The 16,617-nt window shown below is 39.1% G+C and overlaps 1 protein-coding gene across 1 annotated transcript; it reads left to right on the forward strand.

Annotated features, from left to right (window-relative positions):
• Positions 1 to 4,977: 4,977 nt before the first annotated feature.
• On the forward strand, positions 4,978 to 6,533 carry LOC147854785 (uncharacterized). Its single transcript, XM_087331713.1, has 2 exons — positions 4,978 to 5,352; positions 5,633 to 6,533. Exon 2 carries the CDS (start codon positions 5,672 to 5,674, stop codon positions 6,317 to 6,319), a length of 648 nt encoding a protein of 215 aa, XP_087187839.1. The 5' UTR covers positions 4,978 to 5,352; positions 5,633 to 5,671; the 3' UTR covers positions 6,320 to 6,533.
• The last annotated feature ends 10,084 nt before the right edge of the window (positions 6,534 to 16,617 follow it).

The following is a 16,617-nucleotide window of genomic DNA, read 5'->3' on the forward strand; positions in this document are numbered from 1 at the left end:
AAATTTTAAATAATGAAAATTTTTAAATTTTTACAATTTTTTGAATTTAAATTTTAAATTTTGACCTAAGCTGAAAACTAAAACCGAACCACGAAACCGTGGTTTTACCGGTTTAATGTCTTAACGGTTTGAATTTTTTTTAATGGTTTGGTTTAACGGTTTCGTGGTACGGTTCATGTTTCAACATCTCTAAACGGTTCGGTTTCAAACCAAACCGAACCGTTGCCGATTGTTAGTTGTGAATCATATAAAATCACTTTGGGCCTGTGATTGATCTCCATTTGCATGTTCTTGTGTGTAATAAGTCTAATTGTGATTTGGAACATGATATATGCCCTATGCTAATATTTATTAATTTAAACATTAATTTAACATTTTGTAACTAAACATTAATTTAACATTTTGCTCTTAATCTAATATTTATTGTAGTGAAAAATGTTAGTCTTTGAACTTAATCTCATCGGATTTCCATGTGGAACAACCAAGGGAAAGAGGTTGAGTAAAGTCCTTGCCTAGAGAAAATGCCCAAAGGCCTTCAAAGGGGATTCATATAGGCAATTCACAAACTCTTTTCAAAAGCATGAACTTTACTTTCCCTTTCGATACACTAATTCCCTTTGAAAGCACATGAGTGCCTTGTAAACATGAGCACCGCTTCAATCCATGGATGGCCCAAATCCATTAAGGATCATTTGTTCAACAACCAAATCCACGAAAAGAGGCCTCAAGTCCACAAATCGAAAAGCAACACACAAAAGATGGTTAAAGGAAGACCCTCTCAAGAGCCTCACAACTTCACTAGTTCAAGCTTCCCATGGTTCCGCTCAAGTAGCACATGTGTGTGATAATTCTATTGGTGAAGGCGGCAAGGTTCCTAATTTTGTGTTATTTACAATGGATTCGCAGTTTACACCACATCATCAAAATCATAATTTGAGAGAACCCACATTTGATCCTCATCACAGACTAGGCCCCTCATCTCATCGATCACAATCGGTCTTTTGTGGGCGTTAGAAAAGATATATTTATCGATCGATCGATGAAATCATGGAAGTCTAAAGGTCTTCTTAATTTAAACCTAACATTGACACACGCCTAATCACTAAACATGATTAAGAAATATGTTGTTCTTAATTAAGTAGATTATTGCTAGATGTAAAAACATGACTTATCTCAATTAAATAGATAATTGTTAAGTAATAAATATGTTACATATCTCAATTAATTAACGGGAAAAGCTACATACAAATGGGAGAGAAATAGGACCAAAGTTGGGGAACCCGGAAATCCTTTTTATGTACATGAGAGCCTAAAGGGTCCATTTCACACTACAACCTGTTTTGATTTATAATTGTCACATAATAAAGGCTAGTTCCCACAATTCACAAATGCTAACATGTTTCTTTCATATATTTGGTCTATCACCTATATTTTAGATTGAGAATGTTATGGCTTGGAGGAATATTAGAACCACAAAATATGGCATTATGATGGAGCACTCATGAAACTTGTTTAATAATTGTTGGCTCTATTTTAATCCCTTTCTCTAAAATAGAGTATTTCCAGATAATCAACAACTCATAAAAAGCAATGAGAAGTCAAAAGATCAGCGACAACTCTTCCACTCAGCACCGTCGGATCACGAAGGTAGACTTTCGTCACTACTCGATTGGTGGGTCTTGCGGTAAAGCTCCGGGTTGAAGGTGGTGGTGTTGCGCTAAGGCTTCTTATATTATTAATAAAGCTTCAAAGTAAAATTATGACAAGGGAATGGTAGGATGATAATTCTATGCTCCTATGATCCTAAGCAAACAAATATTAATATAGCTTGGTGCCTTGTAATGGGAATTAACATTAGCAGTTTCATTAGGGTCCTAATAATACATAGATTGGTAACCCTAATGACAACTCATCTATTGTTTTAATACTTAACCGTTCCCTCTACTGACCAAAACAAGGGGTACAATTGATGCTTGTTCACATTGACAAGAGGTAATATATGAGTATGCGCACAAGTTCATATAGATGTTCACATACATTTAGAACAATGCGTCAGGGAGGCTTATAACTTTAGTTCTAATGGGTTTCTCAACCCTCACCCCAACAAATCAAAATTTCTATTTGCATGCGAAACATGTAAGTGTGAAAGGTGATTAATGTTTGTCATAGAAGTGCATTTCACACTTTTCTGATGGCTCCACCACATGAGGTGAAGTGTACCATGGTGGCATGTTTTCCCCCACCTTGTATGTCAATGAAAAAAAGTGCATAATTATGCATGAGAGTAGTGTGAATCCAACCTTATTTCCTTTGAATGAGCCCACAAGTATATTTGTTGATCTGCCACAAACCCTCTCTTGCACGTTTCTTTTCTTTTCATTTTACGTTTTATGCTTCAAACCCTCTCTTGAAGGTTTCTTTTCTTTTCTTTTTACATTTTATTATGACAATAGTTCATGAGTTGGTGATATGGCAAGAGATGTGACACAAATTACATGGCAACACCTTTCTTGAGGAGATTCTTGTTGCTCCCTACCATTGGGCTTAACTAAAGCCTGTAGATGCCTTTAAAAGTTTCGCCTTCACTGGTTTTATGTAGCCAAAGGGCTTTAAGCCAAAAACCTTCTCGATGATTTTTTATTACTTCCAAACCTTTACCACACAACCCAACAAAATTAAAATTATCATTTAGTTCTATTTTGCCTTGTGTGTTAGCAGGTTAAATATTTTTCTCATAATTCGCCTACCCTAGTGGTAAACTATTGAAGCCATAACTTAAGGTAATGGATTAAAAGCCATTGCTTTCATACATCTTTGTTATACCATGTATTCTTGGCTACGATTCAAAGCCACAATGTATCAAACAACCTTATAGTTTCCAAAGATAATGGCATAATTTTCTCAATTATGGCACATCGACCTCAATTGACACAAATAATTGCATCAAACTACCTCATGCAATAATTCACACAACCATCTCAACCCTGATAGGTCATCTCTAAACAATTGTAAGGCAATATTAACGTTGTCTCCAAACCATTGACACAATCATGGCATTTATGACCAATTGTGCATCATGGAGTTATGTATTTATTCCACTTTTATTTTTGTTTAAGTGAATTTAAAGTTTGTTTTGTCCTTTCATTTTTACTTATTCTAAGACATATATAAGGTTTGACACTTACGGGAAAGGGAATTTCTTACTTCATGTTATGGTGGCATGTCCAAGGACCAAGATGTCGTCGATACACCATTTGGTTCCTTTCCCTCTCACTCTCACACTCAATCATATGCTTTTTCCATATGCACAAAAAAAAACCTTCTTGTCTTTAATACAATAGTGAGGGATTTATGGTAAGGAAAAGCTTCAAGGGTGTTGTAAGACTCAATGGAAATTTGTTCATAGAATTAACTTTGTTGTATAAACTACCGAAACAATATTCCCATTAGCCTATGTATTGCATAGAACTAACTCCGTTGTATAAACTACCGAAACAATATATCCCATTAGCCTATGTATTGTTGTGGTACTCTCTAGAGACCCAACAAATAGTAGTGTGTCTAACTATACCATAGGCCCAGTACCTAAGATAGGCAAGCATGAGTGTATACACCAGGAAGGGCAAAGCTCTTGCTCTTTGAGCAAACAACTTAATGAGAAGGTGACAACATTTTATCGGTTAAGAATGGTGAATTGGGCATGTGGGAAGTACTCGTCTAACATCCTCCCTATTTACTCAATGAGAAGGTGACAACATTTTTAACGGTCAAGAATGCCAAATTAGGCATGTGAGAAGTACCTGCATGTCATCCTCCTCAATCACAGGAAAGGCATGGTTCCATTACCTTGTATGAAAACATGCCAGCATCTCATATGCCAACACCGAAGGCAAATGGCTTGGCCACGATTTTCCTATCCAAGAAGGGTACTTTCAAGGAAGAAATGGAAGATCAGAGAGTGATGGCCTAGAACGCTCCAGATGCTAGACATCATATATATATATATTTACGTAAAAAGAAGGCCAAAGTTCATAATATACTTGAATGCATTGGCAAACATTCTTTTTCATATGAATGCAAATGAATGCGTATGTTATCAAAACATTCTTATGTTTTTTTCCTTTACACTTTTTACCTTAACCTTAAAAGAATTTACCTTATAATAAATAATGAATATAAAATATGGTAATTCCCATACTTCGAAGGGTGTTTACCATACTCAAATGATTGAAACATTCTCGAATGCGAATGCACGTATGTTACATAAGGTTCATACTATGGTCCTAGGCCTCCACCTCGACCTTGACCAACGGAGAAGCTCCATCTTTTTTCCAATCCCAAAGGCCTCTACCTCAAACTTGACCAACAGAGACTGCTCCATCTTTTTCCAATCCCAAAGGCCTCCACCGACCTTGACCAACAAAGAAGCTCCATCTTTTTCCAATCCCCATGCCTCCACTCAAAACCTTGACCAACAGAGAAGCTCCATCTTTTTTCCCGTTCCCTAGCCTCAACCTCGACCTCGACTGATAGATAAGCTAGCTCCATCTATTTCCCGTCCTTAGGCCTCCAGCTTGACCTTGACCAACAAGGAAGCTCCATCTATTTCCAGGTCCCCGAGGCTTCCCACCTCGACCATAACAACAGAGAAGCTCCATCTTCTTTTTCCGGTTGCCAGGCCTCCACCTTGACCTTGACCTTGACCTTGACCTTGACCAGCAAAGAAGCTCCATTTGTTTCGAAAAATTCCCCAAGGCCTTCACCAACAAAAAAAGCTCTCTCTCTATTGTGTGTGTGGTCACGACTCACACCCACCCAACACCATATGGTCGTGATTATGGGTGAAAGCATTTAATGTTGCCCCCCAAAAAAACCCTGTTTCTCTGCACTTTCTGCAGATGATGATGATGATGATGATGATATGAGTGGCACCATGGTAGCTATGGCGTATTTAATCCTTCCCTCCTCCTCCTCCGCATCTCTCTCTCTCTCTCTCCCCTCTTCTGGTCGGCGTTTTCTTTTTCTTCTTCTCACCATAGCCATCGCTAGGTCCACCATCAACACATAATTAGAGAGACGCGCACTCTCTGTCGGATCTTCCTGCCTTGATCCTTCTGCTTCAACTCCAGCTCCAGCCCAACCCTAATCTCCACATCAGAAACCCTAATCTCCATATCAGAAACCTCACCGCCCTCATCCAAACCCTAATATCCTTCAGAATAACATTCGATCCGTCCGTTTTAATGCTCCAGCCTCACCACAAACCCTACTCCCTACTTCTCAACATGTTCCTGCTGCGTCGTTTAGACTGATGCTTGCCTTTAGCTTGATCAACACCCCGAATTCCTCTGAGTAATTCTGCACATCTAACTTTTTGTTTGTTTTATCCAATATTTTTTTGTACAACTTATTTCCTTGTCTTCTTCTTCTTCTTCTTCTTTTCTTTCATCCTTTGTCCAATCCTGACCCTAACCCTCAATCTCTGGTAAAGTCTTTTCTTTGCGGCTTCTCTTTCCATTCTCTGCAGCCTCATGCTGTGGCCAAATCAAAACCAAATTCTCTAACTAACGGATCTCTTTGCCACTTCATTCTCGCATTCATTCATTCATTCATTCTTGCTGTCTATGTCCAGGAGGTTCTATCCAGAGAAATCAGCCCTAATTCTGAGGCCATGTCTGTCTTCAGCACTAGTTCTTATGGGGATGAATATTACGGCGGAAGGCCTGGTCACAATCGGCGCCGCTGCTGCTCCGCTATAGCTATCTGCACAGCATTCTTTCTCATCGTTCTCGTCATCCTCATCATACTAGTTATTCTTGCATTCACTGCGTTTAAACCTAAAGAACCAACCATCCATGTCGAAGATGTAAAGCTCCAACGCTTCAATGTGAATGTTCAGAGAACTGGTCTCCTCTCCATATCCGTCTCCGCCAACATCACCCTCGCCATCGTCATCTCTGTCAATAACCCTAACAAAGCGAGCTTTCAATACACAGACAGCGAGTCGCAGGTCTATTACCATGGCCAACAAGTCGCCATGGTTCCTATACCTTCAGGGAAAATTGGATCGCAAGACTCAGAAAATATATCAACATCGCTTGATCTTTACGCTGATAAACTTCTGACGAACACGCACTTGATCAACGATTACTTTTCTGGTTCTCTTCCATTCGAGACGAGTACGAAGTTATCAGGAAGAGTGAAGGTTCTTGGATTCATCAGACATCATGTGGATATCTCTGCACAGTGTAATATCACCATCGCTGTGAACAGTACCTCCATCCAAGATGTGGACTGTCAAAACACGGTCAATCTTTAGCAAAGGAGATATGGTTTTTCTTCCGTTTCCTTCTCCCGTGAAATCTGCATTCTTTTGCTTTGAAGCTTTCCATTTTCCCTATCTGAATTCCGTGGAGAAGTTTCTGAGTTTCTTTTATTTGTCATCATCTGTTATATTTTTGGAAGCATTTCTCAGTCTTTTGTATCTGGCCTCTACGGAAAAAAAGAAAGGCTTCTGCGTTTCCTTATCTATTTCTAAAGATTTGCTAATCTGTGGAATTAGCTTACACCATCCATAACTGTTATTTGCTAGGTTAACTTCCATTTTCCGTCTTTCATCTCTGAAGTTTCCTTTCAGCCTCCATATCTGTCATCTCCAAAATTAGCTTACAGTTTCCATATATGATATCAGCGAAAAATTAGCATACGTTTATCTGTACAAGCTTCAGTTGATCATATCTGTATCTCTGAAAGCTTCTGCCTTATTATGGACTGGATCATTTCTAGCTGTGAGAGCTTCTATATCTCGCTGTCAAAAGCTTCCATATCTACTCGTGAAAAGCTTTCAGTTCTGATGTTTACAAATCCAACTATACATATATTCTTTGAAGCTTAATTCCATATCCATCTCTCAGAAATTCCTGTTTCTGTAAGCCTGTCTTTGAATTGGCTTATAATTTATGTGTGAAAGAGCTTGGATCAGTTTCTATTGTCGTATTCTTCTTTAATGGGGCATTCCTGTATTTTCCAGATCTATTTCTTTATCTTGTCTATTAAATGTTCCCACATCTCCATATCTATGAATTTGAAGCTCTGCATTTTTACCATATCAGTGAAGCTCTGCTGTCCCTGATCTTCGAAAAGCTTCTTGACTTTTCTACCTCTGTTCAAGAAGCTTATCGCTACTGTTTTTCGTTGTGGCCTTCGATACATGTGTATGTATGTATGTATGTACATATGTACATATGTGTGTATGTATGTGTGTATATATATATGTGTGTGTGTGTGTGTGTATGTATGTATGTGTATGTATGTATGTATGTATGTATATGTAAGTGTATGTATGTATGTATGTACATATGTGTGTAGTTATGCATGTATGTACATATATGTGTGTGTATGTATGTGTATGTATGTATGTATGTGTGTGTATGTATGTATATGTATGTATGTGTATGTATGTATCAAATGTATGTATATACATATGTGTGTGTGTGTATGTATGTATGTATATATATGATATATATATGTGTGCGTGTGTGCGTGTGTGTACGTACGTATGTATGTATACTTTCCTACAATAATGTGCATTCTGGGAATAACAATCTCTCTTAATCAATTGGATACTCTTATACATATGTAGTTGTTTCCTCAATTATTTATATTTATTGATCAAAATAGTCATTAACCTCTAGTGAAGGAAGTTTCTCCTTTGCAAAACATACCTTGAGCATTGCTTATTTTCTTAGTGTGTGTGTCTTGTGGGAGGGTGATATCCTTACTATAAGAAAAGGGGAATTGAGAGGAGCGAACCAAAGATTGTCGTCCTAGGGGCAGGGCAATACAAGTTGCCGATCAAGGATGCATCACTTTCATGCTTTGATGAGATATAAGATTAATCGTAGGAGGAGATAATATGTTGATGTTTATTTCAAGGCATTATCACCTGATCATGAGACCAAGTCCATGAGCACAAGAATTAAAATCGAGTATAGCTAAATGCGCCAACTCCACATCAAAGCAAGAGGTCAACCCTTCTCCACCTTCTCTCTCTCTCTCTCTCTCTCTCTCTCGATGAATGGGTAAATATGCCATTTTTGTTGTAAACCAATTGTCTCATGGGCCAATTTTGGTCTTAGAAGACACTAATATTTCTCTCTCTCTCTCTCTCTCTCTCTCTCTCTCTCACACACACACACACACACACACACACAAATACACACACACACACACACTCTCTCTCTCTCTCTCTCTCAAAGCTCTCTGTAAGTTCACTTCGGCCATCGTTTTCTACGTTCTATAGCTCGTTGGAAAGCTCTTTGAGAGAGCTTTCTAAAGAATGTTCATTTACTGAATTCCGTTACCGTGGCGAGAAGTTATGAGCATTTTCATCCGCAGCCATCTTTGCCCCACGGTTCCTCAAACAGAAGGTAGATTTTCAAGCCCTAAATCGAGTGAAAGGTACATTCTCTCTCCTTCCCTCTCTGTCTCTCTCTTCCCGTAGGGTTTTTCCCTACAATGGCAAATACTCGTAAAACCGCCGCAAAGTTCAGGGGTATTGTTGATAATGAGCCGAGATCACCAACAAATCTCGATTCTAATGCAATGGACAAAATGCTTATGAGTCACTTGAATTCACTTCAAGAAACCATAAACAAGCAAGGTGAAGAGATTAGGACGTTAATGAAAGAGAATACTAAGCTCCAAAGTGTTGTCATTGAGAATGAAAGTCTTAAACAAGTGGTTGCAAAACTTCAAGAAGATATTCAAGAATGTAAAAGAGCTTCTTTTGAAACAAATGAGCGCCTTAACAAGATTGAGTTAAAGGAAGCATTAAAAGAAGAAAAATTGGACACGATGAGGCGGGATGTAAGTGAGAGTAAAAATGTATGTACAACGAAGTCATGGGCCGATGTATGTGGTGGGGATGTGCTATCAAACTCATCTAATATGCATGTGATGCATCAAGAGAAGAATATAGAAAGCATAGATGTCCGAGAATTGAAAGAACGTGAACGAAGATCAAAGAACATTGTCGTCCGTGGGATTAAAGAAGAGAGTATGGAAACACCCGCATCCCTTGGAACGGCCATTGGTGAATTTTTTAGCATGCATTATGGGATATCAAATGTGAATGTATATGGGGCACACCGAGTTGGGAAACATGGTATTACTCGCTCTGGAGAAAGGCCTATTGTATGCACAATGACAGATGATACAAAGCGGCGGATCATACTCGAAAATAGTTGGGTATACCTCAAAGGTACACAATGCTTTGTGAGTGAAGATCGTATTATCTCACAACAAAATGCTCGTCGTAAAGCATATGAAGAAAGATTGAAAAATAAGGTTAAGGATGTGCCTAAAGATGGAAATGTAGGCAAATAGGGACACATGATCTATGAGACTAACCCACGCCTTTTACGACTATGCTTTTGGAATTGCAATGGATACCCATAGAATGCGGGATTTGGCATAGAGGAGTTCACCGATGACTCGGATATCACACTTCTTGTTGAAACGTGGGAGCATGATACTCAAAGGATTCAAGGTTTAGGAAACTATAATGTACACTCTTTGATATGGAAGAAAAATCCAAGACAAAGAAGAGGACAAGGAGGGGTGGCATGTTTGATTAAGAAGGAAATAGAGAAATATGTGTCAATCATAAAAAATGATGAAAATAAATGCTACATATGGCTCAAAATAGAAACACCTAATGATTTGCCCACTTTTGTAATTGAATGTTACATTCCTAATCAAGATTCTAACTTTTATGCTTGTTTGGATAAAGATCAACCGTTTGCCAATCTAGAAGATGATATTGCTTATTTCAAATCCAAAGGGGAAGTTATTGTCTTTGGTGACATGAATGCTCGTACAAGAAGTTTCCAACTTGATTCACAAGAATCTTTCATGCCACATATCTCAAGGATGCAAGAGGATATGCAAATGTATAACCGCTCTTCTAGCGATGAAAAAGATCCGAACCAATTTGGGAAGTTACTCCTACAAATGTGCAATAGTACCGGATTGCTTATTGCAAATGATATTTCTTTATGGCCCAACACTAATGGTTTTACATGTAGAAAACACAACGAAATAGTGTGATTGACTATGTTCTACTTTCCGAAGGTATTTTGGATCGTATACATAAATTCTCACTTGGTGAATGGACACCGGAATCCGATCATAGGCCTTTATGTATTGATCTCAAATGTATGCATAGGTTTGATTGTGAGAAGGCTATTGAAGAGAATAAACAACCGCACTTGAGCATGAACCTTAAGCGAGCACCCATGTATTCCAAGATGGTTGAGGATATGCTACAAATGACAAAGATACAACATGGTGCTACACTAGAATACAAATGGGAAGCTTTCAAGAAAGTCATTCTCTCATGTACAAACAAATGTTTTTCGACTAACCGCACATCTTGGAAATGCACCAAGAAACTTAGGAAAAAATGGTTTGATAAAGAATGTCGTGAAACTCGAAAGTGCCTTATGGTTTTGGATGTAGTTAAGAATAAAGACAATTACCAAAAGCATTTGCATGAGTTTAAAAGGCTTATTCAAAGAAAGAGAAGAATATGAGAAGTTACTCAACAATTTATCCAAACGCAAGAGAAAGCACATGCATGTGCTAAATTTTGGGGAAATCTAAAGGGGAAACGTGTTGAGAGTTATGGTGACTTAACTCTTCAAGAATTGTCTATGCATTGTAAGAATTTATATGAGTTATCTCTTGCCGGAAAGATGATGTGTTATGGTTCTCTTTCACATATGCCTCCTTTCTTTACACTTGAAGATATATGCATAGGACTTAAGAAATTGGCCTCTCGAAAGGCAAGCGATCTTCAATGTATAAAGGCTGAAATGCTCAAATGGACGGGAAAGGAAGCACATATATGGATGAGCGATATGTTTAATGATGCATTGCAACATGGTATGCCGTACGATTGGACTACAAATTGGATCAAACCTTTACATAAAGGTGGAGATATAAATAATGTAAACAACTATCGAACCATCATGGAAGAACTTGAGGTGCCAAGTGAATATATGCTTGCAATTTCTCGAATTTATGAGAAGGTTATATGTTGTCTGCGCATGAGAGATAAACTTTCAGATTTTTTCAAAAGCACTATTGGTGTTAAGCAAGGATGCCCACTCTCACCAACACTATTTGGTCTATGCATTGATGAATTGGAAGAAATGGTTACCAAGTTTGCAAAGTAAGAATGTGTTGAAGAAGTTGCCATTGGGAATATTGTGATTATGCTTTTGCTATATGCAGATGATGTAGTGCTTTTTGCAAATACTTTAGGAGATGCACAAAAGCTTATGAAGGCATTGGAAAATTTTTGCATGCATACTAAATTAAGTGTCAATAGCTCTAAAACAAAGATTATGCTTGTGAAGAGCCAAAAAAGAGATAAACCATGCATTATGTACAACAATGAGCCACTTGAATGTGTGGAAAGCTTCAAATATCTTGGCCTTGAAGTTCCGTCAAATCATAGATGGAATGAATGTGCTACACGCCGCTTAGAGGCAGGTAAGCGAGCATACTATGCATTTGAGAACACATGCAATCTTGGAGATATTAAGTGTTGGGTCCTCAAGAAATATCTTTTTGACACTTTGGTGACTCTGGTTCTTCTCTATGGGGTGGAAGTAAGGGGCGGTAGCATCCCTAAATCTATGTGGAAAGAGTTTGAAAATGTCCAAAAGCATTTTCTTACCAAGTTTCTACAAGTTAAGAAACAAACACCCTACACCCTCCTCCTCCTTGAGACGGGATCGCTTCCTATTGAGATCATGGCCATGGAAAGGGTTGTTGAATACATGCTTAAGGTTCAAAAAAGTTCCTCACATCAACTTCTTAGAATTGCGTGGGAAGCAAGCAAAAAGATCCAAAAGACGCATAAAAGCAAAATTTTGTGTTCCTGTTGGATGCAAGATATAGAAAAATGGTTTGGTAGATGAGATGCGAGACACTTGCTTCATGATGCATCATTAGATTCTTTTGTAAATGAGGCATTTTTGCAATGCCAATGTATCATGACATGGGACAAATGTGGAGGCTCATGCTTCACACATTATACTACACAAGTGATGAGAGTGGTCGATTATGCACACTTTGCCCTAAACAAGTTCGCGAGTCTGAGTATCACACTTTGATACAATGCTCTGCCTTTGATCATATTCGACCATGCTTTCCACATCTCTTCGATCGAGCCCAATCTTTGCATGAATTCCTCTCACAACCACAATGTGCACTCTCGATTGCAACATTCATTGGTAAAGTTCTTGAACATCGAGAGTCACTACTCACTTTCACACGTATCACGTGAAATGTAATATTTTTGGTCTCATAGATCATATTTGACCTCTGAAGACGATAATATAATCTATCTATCTATATCTCTCTCTCTCTCTCTCTCTCTCTTTCTCTCCACTATCATTTTGTACTCGAGCGAGTTCTTTCTAGTGAAGTCGAACTTGAGCATGTTCTGACGGATCGACATGTTGCCGATATCTTCACCAAACCTCTCGGCCTAGACAAGTTGCGGCACTTTTCGAGTATGCTTGGTCTACAACACCTCGACATGTCAAACTTGAGGGGAAGAAGTGAAAGCCAAAGCAAAGGCGAGAGGGAGAGGTGAGAGGGAGGGAGATGGTGTCCAAGAAGCCAGATTGGATGAGGAGTTCAAATCCGAAATGGTTGAAGAAGCTGAGGACGCATCAAACAAGAGAATAGGTGGAAAAAAATCGGCTAAGTATAGACTAGCCAAATGCAGGGGGAGTAACTGAAAGAGAGCCAGAGCCGAAGCCAACCGAACAAGGGGGAGGTAGAGCCAAGAAAGGCAAGGCAGGTGGGATTTTTGTTCTTAGCCCTCTTTGCCCCAAAGTTTCTCCAACTCAAGGTAGATGTTGAAACCCTAAATCGATTCAAAGGTACATTCCACTTCTTCATTTTATTAGTAGTAAATATGCCAAAAGGAGTAAAAGTCAATGATGATGTGATTAAAAGCCCAAAGAATCAAATGCATACTTTGTCAATGGAAAAGATGGTAGCTATGTATATATCTCATTGCAAGAGACATTGATGCATATGCAAAGTGAAATATATGCTTGTAAAGAGAGAATTAACTCTTCAACATACAATGGAAATGCAAAAAATCGAGATTAAAGATCTACGTGAAAACTACATGCAATCAAGAACATGACTATTCAAATGCAAGATAATCGGATGCTTGAAATAGAAAGAAAAATGTTGAGTCTTGAAGCAGATAAAGAGATTTTAATGAAGGAAAATGCTGAAATAAAATCTACAATTGAATGGAAGGAAAATGTGATCATGACAAGGTGGAAAGATGTTTTCTTGAAAGAAACATAAAAAATTGCGCAAATGCATTCAAATACCATGGATGTGGTAGATGCAAAAGAGCAATATGAAATTGAGAAAAACAAAGAATAATATTGTTATTAGCTTGCTATGCAAGAGAATGAAACAAAGAATGCATTATGTCTTGCAGAGAATATTACGAAACTCTTTGTATATCACTTTGTTATGCAAGATGTTATTGTATATGGCGCATATAGGCTTGGCAAAAAAGCAACTAGAGGGAAAGTCATCTTAAACAATTGTTTGTAGAATCCTAGATGAACGTAAAAGGGCTATCATTCTAGATAGTAATAAGGTGTACTTAAATGGGACAAGTTTCTTTGTAACGAAGCATAGAACTCCACAAGAGTAAGAACGTAGAAGGCAAGCATATGCATCTAGGAAAGCAAATCAAAATGTATAGCAAGCAACGATCTCTAGGACTATAAATACTTCAAGACTGAAAGTATGCAAATATGACGACTATAAGAGATACATATGGATAGAGATTAATTTGGGAAAAGAGAAGCTTTACATAGTTGCATGTTACATTCCTCACAAAGACTCAAACTACTATAGTAGGATTGAGTTAGATTGTGATGATCCTTTCACATAATTATGTCATCATATACCTTCATTTGAGAAGCTTGGTAAAGTGTTAATTATGGGAGACTTCAGTGCAAGAGTTAAAAATTTCCAAACTGTGGAGACATTTGAAGAAAATGTAGTAGAACGTCGTCTATTGTGTGACTCAAAGGATTGTGTCATGTCATATCATGGAAAACTTTTGATACATATGCTACATTGCACAAACTTGATTATCTTAAATAGTATATAGGCATCCCTTGACAAATGTACTCACATGTTTACCATCCTCGGGTGTAGGAAGTGTGGTTGATTATGCATTAATATTGGCATGTGATCTATTCTTGGTAAATGTGTTTAAAGTTAGTTCTCTATCTCTGAACTTAAACCATATGCCATTGTACTTAGAGCTTGCAATTCCAAATTTCATCAATAGATGCCGAGGAGTGAGGCCGTTAGTGCGGAACAGAAAACAACATCATATGTTGAAGGACAACAAGTTGACGTACTCAAGATCAACAAGAAGAACAGATTATGCAACAAAGACAACTTGAGCAAAGATCAAGATCAAGATTCAAGAAAACAATAGGGAGAGAGAGACATGTAAACATGCACAAAGTTGTAACTATATTATTCATATCTCAAGTTACAAAATGTAGAAAGATACATATGCCTGAAGCTTATGTGCGAACATAGTCGGCTCGGCTGGACAACAGAAAGTAGATGGTTAGGAAAACACACATAGAGAGAGAGATAGACAAACAGACAGAGTTAAGTAAACAACTACAACTTCAATTACAAAAAACTTTGTTCTACATACAAATGTGCTCAGTGAACTTTTTATATAAGCCCTAATTGAGAGTTGACTATTACTAACACGTACTTGTTTGCTCATTAATTGATACCAACAATAATTAACCTATAGTAGGCCTATTTACTAAAATTATAGCCATCTAGGCTTCCTAACAGCTAGCCGATTCGGCCTAGCAACTGATTCGATTCACGGCTTATTCAACCGATTCGGGCCTAGCAGATCGACCTATGTCCGATCTAGCTTCCGGCTTATTCAACCGATCGGCCCATGTTGAGCTTGTCTACTCAACACTCCTCCTCAAGCTCAACTTGAGGTCAATTCCATGTGTCAGCTTCCCGGTTCTAGCCTCCGACTTTCTTGGTGTATTCATGCCTTGCTCGCGCTCCTCGTCTAGTTTGGTCCCGCGTCCCACGACCCCTCTGGTCCAACACTCCTTGACCCATATGGTTCCTCGCTCCTCGACCCCTACGGTTGGCTCGTCTGCTCTTCAGGCCCTTATCAGCTCCCTCGTGGTCGCGACACTAATGCCCTTCAACCCATCGGCTCCTCCATATCGACGTCGGCTTTGATTGCCTCCTTGTCTACTTTGCCTTATCCATCTCATCAAGATCACTACCTTCAATCGGATCTATTGTCTCTGATCCGTTCCCGCTCTTGATTGAATCAGTTGTCTCTGATTCGTCCTCCTTCAGGCCCTTGACCACATTTGACCACATCTTGGGCTTGGCCTTCATCTTTAGGCTGGTTGTGCCTTCTTGGCTTTGCCACCTGCCTTTCCTTTTTCGGCGCTACCTCCCCCTTGTTCGATTGGCTCTAGCTCTGGCTCTCTCTTTCGGACGCTCCCCCTATTCTCTTGTCAGATGCGTCCTCGGCTTCTTCAGTCGTTCCGGATTTGAACTCCTCATCCGATCCGGCTTCGTGGACACCATCTCTCTCCCTCTCGCCTTTGCTTCGGCTTTCACTTCTCCCCTCAAGTTCCACATGTCAAGGTGTTGTAGACCAAGCATACTCTAAAAATGCCACAACTTATCTAGGCCGAGAGGTTTGGTGACGATATCAACAACCTATTGATCCGTCGAAACATGCACAAGTTCGACTTCACCAGAGAGAAATCGCTTGTACAAAATGATAGTGCACCTCAATGTTTTGTGTACAAGCATGGAAGATGAGGTTCTTCACTTGTTGAATGTTGCTAAGATTGTCACAGTATATAGTTGTCTGTTCAGACACCTCCACCTGCAGATCCCTTAATAACCGCTTGAGCCACATGGCTTCTCATGTCGCAATAACCGCTCCTTGATATTCGGCCTCGGTGCTCGACAGTGCCACTGTCGGCTGCTTCTTATTGCTCCAACCAATTGCGACACTTCCAAGGGAAAACACATATCCAGATGTTGACCTACGATCACCGACATTTCGGACCCAATCGGCATCTGTGTAGTCAACCAACAGTTCGACTACACCGATCCGATTCATCAACTCCCCATCATTAAGCCGCTGCCATATCGCAATATTCTCAGTGCGCACTAAAGGTGGTCGGTGGCCGGTTGTGCCATAAATTGAATGATCAATCTGACTAGATAGTTGAGGTCTGGCCGGGTGATGGTCAAGAATATCAGGCTTCTGACTATTTGTCGGAATTGTGTCAAGTCGCACGTCGTTCCTGATTTGGGGCGGAACTTGACATTCTTGTCAAGAGGAGTCGCAACGGAATTGCAACCTGTCATTCCGAACTTGAAGAGGATACTCGACACATAATGCCTTTGGCTGATTAGTATGCCCTTCGGGGTGCGGATCAATTCGATCCCAAGGAAGTAATGAAGGTC

Source organism: Azolla caroliniana, unplaced genomic scaffold, assembly GCF_043228905.1.
Source record: "Azolla caroliniana isolate FFs.n. ecotype wild unplaced genomic scaffold, voAzoCaro1.0.p SCAF_15, whole genome shotgun sequence".
Lineage (NCBI taxonomy): Eukaryota > Viridiplantae > Streptophyta > Polypodiopsida > Salviniales > Salviniaceae > Azolla > Azolla caroliniana.